Raw genomic sequence first — 12628 nt, forward strand, 5'->3', positions numbered from 1 at the left:
GCTTTAGAGGACGTTCTGTTAAAACCAGCTTTGTGTTCCCCCATACTTTAAAACAACCAGCGTGCAACGGGTGAACGTGCATTCCGTGCCAAAAAAAAAAAAAAAATCAAGTTCTTTGTTATAAACACAATACAACTGCATTACAGAAAATGTGCAGGCAGAAAGAGAAAAAGCCATCAATAATCCAGTCCCCAAAGCTTGGCCCTGTCTAGCTTCTGTTTTTAAATTGAGTTTCCGTGACTCAGTGCTAAACTTACATCCATCCCCTGGCTTGTTTTTGTAAACCTGAAGTGTGGCTTGAACCTCAAACCTGCTTTAAAAAAAAAAAAAAAAAAATCACTCGGTGGAAACCACCATGCCCCGGGCAATCCAGGTTTCAGGGCTTCCATACGGTCTGGACAGGGTATGTCACGCCACAGGCTAAAGCATACCAGTTTGATGATCAATAAACACAGGTTAAAACCGTGGGAGCAGAGCTGTGGGGCAGAGTATGCGGGCAGCTGGGAAACTGGCTTCAGGAAGCTTAGTGTCCTCTGGAATTTTAAGCTGTGGACATAAAGAAGGTCTGGGGACAGTGGCTTCAAAACAAACAAATACAAAGATACATACATAATGTCCCCCAACAGACCAAGCAGGGGGACCGATGACTTGGAGCTTCACAAGAATGTCACAGCACACCTCTGCTCATCTCTAGTAATAGGTAGCAACAAGAACCTTCTAGGATTGGACCCCAAAGTGCCCTCCATGACACTGAAGTTGCACCTCCTCTGTTGGGGGTGGGAGGGCAATGCCAGGTAAAATCCTAGGGAGCCGTTGACACACCTTCACCGGCAACCTACGGACCTGCCTGATAGACAAAATGTCCTAGCCAAGAGAGTACTGAACAGATGAGGGCGGGGCGGAGTGCTGTCAGCTGCCGGGGTGTTTGCTGGATGGGGAGAGCCTGCCTAGACCATCTTCTGGATTGAAGGCGGGCACACCGACATTTGCCACGGACGGACGACCCGGGACAGCACTGCATCTAGCCTTGAGGGCTGCTGGCAGACAAAGAGGCGGAGGGGAGCGTTAATGGTTGTTCATTAATGATTACCCTCCTTACAGGGACCTGGGTTTCAGATGCAACAGGGCACAAATCAAGAGCCCTGTGGAGCGGGTGGGAAAGAAAATGGCCATGACAAAACTCCAGAGCAGTGTGCTGAGAGATGGGGCTCAAAGGAAGGTAGCCCCCAGACCCAGCATCAGGAGATACCACCATGCAGGAGATAATATCCCAACCTGCATTCATTTTCTTACTGGGAGGACCTATGGTGGCTACAGTTTGCTATGCTCCTGCCTGTTTCTGACACTGTATGGTTAACTACCCCCAACACCTGCTAAGCCCCACTGACTTCAAAGGAAGGAACATGGCATCTAGTACTCTCTTCATTCCCACAGCCCTTTAGACCAGTACTGAGCGTACAACTGGCACTCCCTGTTTTAATGGCCTTGGTGAGCAAGTCTTTGGCTCAGAGAGGTGCAATGGCCTGGCCCAGTCACACAGCAAATGAGGCTCCCCAAACATAGGCTAGTGAATCCCACTCACTGGGCCGTTCCAATGGATATATGGTTGAGTTCAGAGTCTAGGAGAGGGGACTGGGTGTGTGTGGAAAAGCTATTAATCAGGACAACCTTCCTCTTCCTGCTACCTACCTTGGGGGTGCTGACAAGACACTCCCACACCAGCCTGCCCCACTTAGCCTGCTCAGCACTTATCCCCTTGGCAGCTCTGGAGGGGGCAGGGATGATGGGAGGGAAAGGGCATCCTTCCAAAGCCAACATTGGCAGGATGCATTCCACAGCCCAGGGGACATGAGTTTTGTTTGAACAGCAATGATAGGGAGGAATGGGCCTGTCCTTCATTCTACTCCAGGGTCTGTGGACAGGTGCCTACTTCCATCCTGCTTGGGGGAATAGGGCACGGGAGCAGCGCGAACCCTATAGAAGACCCAAAGGCCACCCGGGCCAAAATAAACACCCATAAAGCTCTCTTCTCCCACCCAGCCCTCAGCATACTACAAGTCACCTACTTGTCCCTGGCAGGGTTGTGCCTGGGTGGCATGTGAGCCATTGGAGGAAAGACTAAAGGTTCTCTCTGGAGCGCTAACCTATGTGTCCTATGCGGGGGGGGACAGGAGTCACTAACCCTCGGGAGGCCAAGTAGAGGTGCCTGTCCCAAGTGTGGGTCTAAGTGAGAGAGGTGACAGGCAACACTTCACAAATAAACAATGTTTACATTCCCCTCCAGCTCCTTAATTCTTTCTCATGGGGTCCTCCCTGACTGTCCCCTGGCCCACAGTCTTGCCAAAGGACAGGAGGCTGACCAGGCACATGAAGGCTAAGGGCCCCTTGGGGGTGTTGTTAATGGAGGCAGGGAACAAGCTGGAAGTATAGGTACTGTTGACAGCTCTTGCATAACCAAGGTTTTCCTGATTTGAAAGTTTTCATGCCTAACGTGGTAGATGCGCGTACACACACACACACACACACACACACACACACACACACACACGCATGCGCACGCGCGCTGTCTATTTTGGCAGGACAAGGTACCTGGAGTATCAGAATTCCAAAGAGCATTGCTCAAGGCAACTCCTGAAGCTAGGAGCAACCGGAGGGTGGAGAAGACAAGGCTCCGGAGGGCTGGGTGGCTCAGCTAGGGGGCTAGCCTACCACGCATGAAGCTCTGGATTCCATGACTAGCACCAAACGAAAATGGTCATGGTGGTGCACATGCTTACAATCCCAGCACTCTGCAGGGTAGAGGTTCAAAGTCATCCTTAGTTATGTGGCAAGTTCAAAGCCAGCTTGGGCTACCTGAGACTCTATTTAAAAACAAAACAAAACAAAACAACAACAACAACAAAAACAAAAACAAAAAAACAAAAAAGGAAACCAAGAGTGATTTGTGGCCTAGCAAGTCTCTGGAAAGAGCAGCTTTGCAGCCCTCTGGCTCCAGACTTGCCTGGGTGCAAGCAGATACTTAGCTGCGTAACCTGGCTACATTATTCAACTGTGTGCAAGAAGCCTTACCTCATACCATTCATCGCTGCTGTGTGCCTGCCTCTCTCTGCCACCCTTGCCAAGTCATCTATAACAGTGGATCTCAAAGTCACCAGGCATGGTGGTAGCACATGCCTTTAATTCCAACACTCTAGAGGCAGAAGGATCAATGAGTTCCAGGCCAGTCAGATCTTCACAGCAAGTTCAAGACCACCCAGGGCTACCGTAGTGAGGCCCTATCTCTAAAAGGAACCAGGACAACATAAGCCTCAAAGGTCTTTGTCAAAGTGCATGCTACAGGCATGCAGGGCTGCAGAATACCTCCCATGGAAGGTTGACCTCAAGTTCCCTGTCTGCAAGGCCTACTAGGATCAGTAGAAAGAATCCTAAGATCTCAAGATCAACAGATCACCTCCCCATTCCCACCCAACCAGGCCACTGAGAGGGAGGATTTATTGTCCGAGGCCTTGGGTGGTGACCAGGAGAGCCACTGACAGGTGTGGTAACACCTTTGACTGACTGACCTGCCCTGCCCTCTGAGGCCACTTTCCCCCAAAGCCTTCCCTCCCTTAATTGCTTGCCCCCCAGCTGTAATTGCTCTTCATTGCACTTCCCCACCCCTTGTAAGCACAGATGTCTTAGACAAAGTTGTGTAACTTTCTCCAAAGGGATGGGCCTTGGCTCCAGGAGGCTGCTTAAATAACTAAGCTCTTCCAGCCTTACGGTTTTTTTTTTTAAGTTTTGTTGCAGGGAGGGAGAGGGGCCCTCAATGTAAACCACCTCTGGCAACCTCCACAATGGGCAGGAGGTACCAGCCAACCAACAGCTCTCTGGATACAGATTCTTGGGTAGCTGAGCCCAATGCTGGAGAAAAATCCCTGGGGGAGTGGGTTTGGGGGTGGGAGCGGGTCTCAGTCAGAGCCCTTCTGCCCTAGGATCTAGCCTGGCCTAGAAAACACCCTTCTTTCTGCGCCACTGGGAGCTTCCACACTAACATTTACCTTTTTTTCCACCAACGCTCATCAGCAGGGAAGGTAGTCCCCAGATCTCAGGGAGAGCCATTAGGAGAAGAAGAGAAACATAAGGAGGCTCTACACCCCCAAAATACAATCAATACCTTTATGACTTAAAAAGCAATGTTAATAAGGGCATGGAGGGCTGCAGAGTTCTGATCCCAGATACCAAGTCACAGCTCACAGGGACCCCCTGAGGCAGCAGTGAGATGGGAGACAGAGAAAGGAGACTCCCAGAAGCTCACGGTCCAGTTGGCCTGCTGCACGAGGGAATGAACAAAACTTGTCTCTAGAAAGGTGAAAGGAAAGGATTAACCTCCAGGCTGCACGGTGGCACATACACACATATACCAACGTGCACAGACACAAAAGGATATCAAACATACATGTGCGGGTTTACGAATGGGCTAAGAATTATCTCTGTGAAGAAAGGCCCACAGCCAGACCTGCAAGCAGCTCTGCTCCATTGACCTGACTTTGCCTCTCAACCAGAAACATCCAACCTGCGGCCCACAGGTCACATGCATCCCAGGAAAGCTACACATCTGGCCCCATATATCTGCATATCTTGTCATGTAATGCCAACATAGACCTCCCTGCAAGACAGTTCTGCCACCAGTTTAGTCACTCCCTTACCTGGCCCTGGTTTCCAATCCAACAAAGGGAATGGCATGCATTTGTCTATGGAGGAGGAGGGTGGAGAGGGCCCCTCCCTGGACTGGGCCCGTGGAAGAGACAGAATAATGGCATCAAATGAATGGTTCTGCAGACCCTTGGAAAAGGCAAGGTGGAGGGAGGGTAGGGTGACCACAAAGCCTGCATCTGCAAGCTTTTTAGAAGACTGGGTGGGGTCACCTAGGTGCTATAGGAAACACCCTGCAAACACTTCTGCTCCCTTCCAGTGTGTAGGTCAAGAGGTGGAAAGACCCAATGTGGCTGTGGTCTAGATCTGTCACACCACAGGCCCTATCAGCTAGAGAGGCACCTCCTCTCCTGCAAACAGTGCTGGCCTCACAGCTCCTCCTGGCAAGGCTCAGAAGATTAAACAAGGGCAGGGGCGTGCAGACATACAGGCGGCCCACCCCAGCCCATCCACATTACATTTACCTTCCTCATTTCCCCAGAACACAGCCCAAAGGCATTCCTGGAGGTGCAGGAAGGACCAGGAGGAGTAGGCACAACATCCTCAGAGATGGAGACACACATACGGTGTGTGCTCATGCTTGTGGGTCTTCACGCTCAGCACGTGCTTCTTATCTGCTGCAAGACCAGGAGATTTCCTTGAAAGTAGAAACCACAGCTTCTCCCTCCAACCCCAGCGCCCAGCAGAGACCTGACATGGCTACCACAACCTGGGCATCCAGCCTCCCAGGAAAAGCTTGGGGAAACTTTGACACAAAGCACGGCCGGGTGGAGCTGGGGGTGAGCAAGTTTCAAAGGGGCAAGGTGGGGGGGGGGGGTTAGCAATTGTCCTAGGGTTTATATTGCTGTGATAAAATACAACAACCAAAAGCAATTTGGGAAGGGTTGGTTATTTGGCTTATACTTCTATATCACTGTCCATCATTGAAGGAAGTCAGGGCAGGAACCTGGAGGCAGGAACTGATGCAGAAGCCATGGAGGGATGCCACTTACTGGCTTGCTCACCTAGCTTTCTAGCACACAGGACCAGTCCAGGAGTGACATCACCCACCGTGAGCTGGGCCCTCCCACATCAACTGTCAATCAAGACAACGCATCAAAAGCTTGCCCCATGTCATCTGGTGGAGGCCTTTTTTTCAGTTGATGTTCCCTTTTCCCAAATGACTCTAGCTTATGTCAAGTAAACATAACACTATCCAGCACAGGAATAAACTCCTTTGATTGATTTAAAGATTTTTTTTTTTTATTGTGTATGGCGTGTTGGAGTCATGGCACAAATGTAGAGGTCACAGGACAACCTTCAGGAGTCAGTTCTCTCCCACGCTTTATCCGGCTTGCAAGTAAGCTCCTAAACCTGCTGGACCATCTCACTATTGTAAACACTGATCATTTCTTTCAAAGCCTGGGAGAGACCAAGGCCTCTACCTGGCTAAAGTCACCTCACTTTGATCTTGTGAAGGCCTGGACTCTTCCTCATCAGACTTTCATGAGAAGGTGCATGCCACTGAGAACCTGGGCACGACAGAACATAAAGCAAGCGCTTACCTTCGCACTGGACATCTTGAGAACTAACTGGGCCTTACCACACAAGTCTGGGGACAGGAAGATATGCCAGGTTGGGCCCTTATAACTTAAAGGCACTCCAGTCCCTCTTCATAGGTGGATGAACATGAGGTGATTAAATCTGGCCAAAGCCACACGGCACAAACTAATGCATAGGATCAGGCTTTGTCTTCACAATGGCTCAAATAAGGGTTTCCTTTCCCCATCCTCAAGTATAGGTCAATTCAGACAAGTAGCGGAGCCTGAGGTATGCAGTCCCCCAGATGAGGCTGGTAAGATTCCTGGTGGCCTACAGGACCAGGCTCCAAGCTACACGATAGAGGCAAGCTAGTCCTTCCATCAACTCTCCTGCATAGGTTCCCTGAGGCTTGGGACACGCATGCCCCTTTGTAGGAAGGACTTGGCTAAACAGCTGCAGTCAGATCACAGCAGGGCATGGGGGAGTGGGGTGACAACAGCCAGAAGTACACAGTCCTGCCTAAATAGTTCAACAGGAAGCCTAAATATGTAGATGGGTAAGAGAAAAAAGAATGCATATTGCAAAGCTGACCAAAGAGCCCTGGCCACCAAGAGAGCCCCCCAAGAGTGCTGGTACTGTCTTGCCTCTAGGGAAGGCCCAACGTGGCCACTAACCCTGCACAGCCACCACCTAAGGAAGATGGTCCTGAGGCTACCCAGGCTTCTCCAGGAGGAGCTTGAGACTGGAAAGGAGAAGACACATTTTCAAGGGCTGATTATAATGCATGGCGGGGACTGTGGGGAGGTCAGGAACAAGATGCCCAGAGAAAGGGGGTACAGAGAGCAGCAGATACTCAGGTCCTCTGTTGTATGTTGTAAGCCCTGATACAGTGGAGTACCACTGTTGCATCCCATGGAGGAGACAACTTGCTCACGGTCACACCCATCATCACCCTGAATGCTCACATCACACACACACACACACACACACACACACACACACACACACACACACCGTGCACCAAAAGATTCTGAGACACCAAGTCTATGTGTCATATTTCCATTCCTCAGCCTCCCTCCCTTCTTGCTTCTTCAACCATCAACACAGCAGAATGCACAGCAAAGTGGTTCCGAGCATGAGGACTAGGTGCCAGCCTTCATCATTCTCCCAGTCACAAGGCCTCAGACATGCTGCAACCCCCGTGGCTGTATTGGTTACTTTTCTTGTTGCTGTAATCAAATACCTGACAACAACTTTAGGAAGAAGGGCTTATTCTGGCTTTCAGGTCTTCCAAATTCTACCTAGACAGCCCATTAAGCTTCTGCTTACAGCAAGCATCCTAGGGCTTCTCTAGCCTGTAGCTCCAAACTCTTCTACATTCCTCATGCATACCAGTTCCAAAGACCTACAGGTCATGTGGCCAAATTTAATCACAGAAAGGACCCCACCCCCCCACCCCCAGTTCCTGGTACCATTTCACCTTTCTCACTGCTGTTACAAAATAACTAACAAAAACTTTAAGAAAGGGAGGGTCTTCAGGGCTGGAGAGACGGCTCAGTGGTTAATTAAGAGCACGTGTTGCTTTTGCAGAGACCTCAGGTTCAATTCCAAGAACTGGCATGGTGGCTCACAGCCAACCATAAGTACAGTTCTAGATCTGAAGCCATCTTCTGACTTCTGTGGGCAGGAAACCAGACAAGCACATGGTGCACATGCATACAAAACATATCTATATCTATATCTATAGATATAGATATCTGATAGAAATAATTTTTAAGGTGGTCGATTTGAGCTCACTTTGAGGGTACACAGCGGGGGAGTCATGACAACAGAAGCGTGAGGCAGCTGTTTATATTGTGTCCTTTGTGAGGAAGCAGAGGTGAGTGCTGGGGTTCAGCTCGCTTTTGCCTTTTTTCTTCAGTCAGGACCCCAATGTAATGATGTTGCCTATATTCAGGGGTGTCTTCCCAGATCAGCTGAACCTTTCTGGAAACACTCTTAGATACACCCAGAGGTGTGTTGCCATGGCAACTTGACAGTGAAGACCACTACAGTGGTCTCTTCTCTTCTGCTGCTGCTTGCTTTTCTGTGAGATGGTGATGGCGTCCGGCCAAGGACATTCTTAGTAACAGCCTCCCCCTGGCTCAGGCCTGGGTGCTCCAGTCACCAGCTCTACTAACTACTCATGGACAAGACCAAGGCTTAGTTGACAGTGAGCCTCAGCCCTTTACTTTATTGTGTACATTCAGAACAGCAGTTAGTCCCAGCCCATAGTTCTAGAGATACAGAAAATGGGCCAGTCCCTTGCCTAGCATAGCAAGCAGGAGCCCACGGTATGCTCACAGGCCTGCTACCCACACTCACTCACCACCCTTTCTTCCTTAAATCAAAGAGAAGCCCATGTGTCCATGATGCTCTACTGGATATTCCACACTCACTTAACACCAACCTCCTGGTGGCTCCTTCTTTTTCTTCCTGCAGACCAGGGTTCCCTGAGGAAAGAGGCTGGGTTTGTTTGTTTGTTTGTTTGTTTTGCTTTTTCAGAGTCTGATTTCCCCAGAGAAAGGGTTCTTCTGCAGACTTCTGGAAATGGCAACTGAGACTCCCAAGGCCCTGCAACCGTGTCCTCCCCTCCGGCCTCCACCATCTGTCACCCATCACTCGGCACGTCAGTCTGCATTTCCCCTCACTCTGCCACCCCCAGAGCAATTTCCTCTCCCCAGCAAGACTGAGTTCAAGGGCTCAAGACCCTCCGGTTGTTTTTTTTGAGGCTTCCTGCACAGAAAAGCTGGCCAGCAAGAGAAGGCCCCCCTCTCTGCCCCATTAGGGTTGCTGGTTACTTAAGGATTGGAGGTGAGTCTCACAAAGGGCTTCAAGAAGAGCTTTGGTATCCTGTCCTTTTCCACAAAAGGACACGAAGGACAACTGGCAAAGGTAGCCTGGAATGGAGTGTCTGGGTAGATGATCCCAGACCCCGACCTGCACAGGAAAAGAGGCACCTTAATGAGGTCTGGGGTGAAGAAGGGGCTGAAGACTCTATGAGCTTCTGGGAAAAGCCACACACCATTTCACCAGAAGCTGAAAGGGAAGAGGAGCCCTTATCAGAACACTCACAGAGTGAGTGGCTCAGCCTACGGAAATTTAATTTCAGTCAGAATATTCCACTGTTTGCAAGTTGTAAATGGCTGTGATGAAGGAGGGAGTTTTCTGTAATGTTATCCACTTCCCCTCCTCGAAAATGGCAAACATTTGATGGAGTTCAAATTCCTTGGCTACACTCACGAGGCTCTGTCATCTGACCCGCACCTCTCTGGCCTGTGGCTGCACCTCAAGCACCATTGTGCTAAATTATACCTCTCTGGGGGCTTTGGAAGGGGAAAGATTCACTCTATCCTTCCCCACCCCACTTCACGTAGTCCTTTAAAATACTCCGTTGAGGGGCTGGAGAGCTGGCTCAGCGGTTGAGTGCACTGGCTGCTCTTCCAGAAGGACTAGGGTTTAAGTCCCAGCAGCCACGTAGCACCCCACAACCATCTGTAACTCCAGCTAAGGGATCCAAAGTCCTGTGCTGCCTTCCTTATTCACTACTCATACATGATGCACAGACATACATGCAGTTAAAATGCCCATACACATTAAAAAAAAAAAAAAAAAAAGACAATAAAACCAAATGTTCAGTTGACAGTTGGCATGTGGTGAGTGCGTTTGCTTAGCATATGCCAGGCCTGCGGTTCCATTCTCATCACAGCATAACTAGAACGCAAACAAATTGGGCTGATAGAGCCCCAGAAGCTCCAGGAGCGCATTATATGGCAGGACTATTTTTAACTGTTTAAAAGACCTCCATACTGTTTTCCAATGGCGGTGTCATGCTACACACCAAAAGACAAACGCTGCCTGATTTAATCTACCCAACAGATTTGAGGGCAGCAAATTCATAAACACACAAGCATACTGGTGGTTTCTAGTGACTGTGTGGAAAAGGTGGGGAGAGATGCTGATTAGTGGGAAGTTCCGGTTCTACAAAAAGAAAGGGTTATCGACACAGATCTGAGTCACAACAGTGAGAACCTAGTTATCACTGAATGATGCCCAAAACTGCTGAAGATAGTACATTTGGCTTTTTTTTTTTTTTAAGATTTACTTTTCTTTATTTTTTTAATTACTTGTGTATGTATGTGACTATGTGTGTGTGTGTCTGTCTGTCTGTCTGTATGGAGGTGAGTGCACATCACATGAATGCAGGTGTCCTTGAAGGCTAGAAAGTAAAGTATCAGCGCCATGTCAGTGCTGAACTTGGCTCCTCTACAAAAACAGGGCTTGCTCTTAACTGCTGAAGCATCTCTCCAGACTCCATATTTGTTTTTTATAACTAACAAAATATCCACGGCCAGCTTCATCGACAGAGTCCTACAAGGTCCAGGATAGCCGGGGCTACAGAGAGAAACCCTGCCTTAAAAAAAAAAAAAACTAAAAACAAATAAATAAAAAATAAATTCAGGCTGAGAAAGCACCTCACTCAGTGTGGTCCACGTGTCTAGCATGTGCTAAGACCTTGTGCACTAGGATAGCCCTAACATTAAATGCTCTAGGAGGGTCTTCTTGGGCCAGCAAAATGGCTGGGTGGGTAAAGACACTTGCTGCCAAGCCTGACAGCCTGGGTTTCATTCTGAGGACTCACCACATGGCAGAACAGAGTCAACTTGTGTCCTCTGACCTCAGCCATGTGGCCACAGTGTGTGTGCTTTTGGGCCCACATCACTCACACACACACACACACACACACACACACAGAGAGAGAGAGAGAGAGAGAGAGAGAGAGAGAGAGAGAGAGAGAGAGAAATGTACAAGGTTTTGTTTTATTTGTTTGTTTTTGAGACAGTTTCTCTGTGTAGCCCTGGAAGTCACTCTGTAGACCAGGCTGGCCTCAAACTCAGAAACCCTCCCCCTGCTTCCGCTTCCTGAGTGCTGGGATTAAAGGCGTGCACCACCACCACCCCTACAAGTCTTCTCGATTCTTTACAATGACCGTGTAGAAGTTCACTATGTCTGTGCACGGAGCACTCCATACAGTCCTGAATAGGATGGCCATCCTTTTCTCTGAAAATCTAAAGCATTCCAAAAGCCAAACCCTTCAGAGTAAGTACTAAAGGGACGTCCCAAGTGGACAAGTCTATACTTGACCTCGTGGTGAACCACAATGCAGGTACACTACAGTCCATAAAAATCACTCTCAGGGGCTGGTGAGATGGCTCAGCGGGTAAGAGCACCAAATCCCAGCAACCATATGGTGGCTCACAACCATCTGTAACAAGATCTGATGCCCTCTTCTGGAGTGTCTGAAGTCAGCTACAGTGTAATTACATATAATAAATAAATAAATCTAAAAAAAAAAAAAAAAATCACTCTCAGGGTGTTTGTACCTATTGTGCATGAAACAAAACTTTTGTGGTGTGACTCAGGCCCTTTCCTCATGCTGGTCTTGTCGCTGCAGACACTCCAAATGTGTGAAAACCCAAATCACTTCAGATCCCATGCAGGACTGAGCAGGGGCAGGGTGGAATGGTCACGGACAAGTCCGAGGGTCTCAGCAAACAATGGAAGACACAGATCTCTTCCCATGCTTGCTGATGGTTACCCACCTTACTTCTCTCTGGAGTGTCCCTGCTGCACCCCAGTTCTGGCCCATCATCTTACATCACCCCAATATAAAGACACTCCTAGGGGTTCTTTCTCAGACGCCTAGCTCTTCTGCTCCCCAAACTTTTCATTTCCCTTCCCTCCTGTACACCCCCTACCACTAAACACAAACTCACAGAATACAGAGGCTGAGACCAATTTGACAGCAAACCCCCAAGTTCAAGATGAAAGCCTTTGTTTGGCCCCAGGTCAGGGCCAGCCAAGCATGATGTCCAAAACCAAGGAACTGAGTTTCTTTTAAACACCAGTCTATAAATAGGGCAAAACCCCAGGGAAATACTTAGAGGTGACAATCACCACCTCCTGCAGGCCACCTCCTGGAGACTTTCCAGCTTTCAGTGCATGCAAATTTCCTCCCCAATGGCTCTCCATGACTGTGTCACCTAACCATGCTAATGCTCCATTAAAACTCCCAAGAGAGCTTAGTAACAATTCACTTTAACTGGTAAAATGCTAACCGGTACAAGTTAACCAAGGCAGACCTTTTGAGGTAGTGTCAGTGTTTGTGGGGCTTTTCTTGTTTGCTTGGTGTTTCTCAGTCTTCAACTTAAGTGTAACTGTTGTTTTGTTGTTGTTGTTGTTGTTTTTTTTTTGTTTTTTTTTTTTTTTTTGGTTTTGCCGGGCGTAGTGGCGCACGCCTTTAATCCCAGCACTCGGGAGGCAGAGGCAGGCGGATTTCTGAGTTCGAGGCCAGCCTGGTCTACAGAGTGAG

General features: G+C 48.9%; 1 protein-coding gene across 2 annotated transcripts in view; it reads right to left on the bottom strand.

The window, feature by feature from the left end:
• The window catches only part of Kcnk5 (potassium two pore domain channel subfamily K member 5), a 44536-nt gene that overhangs the window by 26422 nt on the left and 5486 nt on the right, over window positions 1–12628 (bottom strand). The window contains exon 2 of one of the 2 annotated variants that reach the window (XM_029541602.1): window positions 5160–5312. The exons of the other annotated variant lie outside the window; for it this stretch is intronic. Coding sequence (XP_029397462.1) covers window positions 5160–5273 — 114 coding nt within the window. The 5' untranslated portion in view covers window positions 5274–5312. The remainder of the gene's footprint in view (window positions 1–5159; window positions 5313–12628) is intronic. 2 annotated transcript variants of the gene reach the window in all.

Source organism: Mus pahari, chromosome 8 (genome assembly GCF_900095145.1).
Source record: "Mus pahari chromosome 8, PAHARI_EIJ_v1.1, whole genome shotgun sequence".
NCBI lineage: Eukaryota > Metazoa > Chordata > Mammalia > Rodentia > Muridae > Mus > Mus pahari.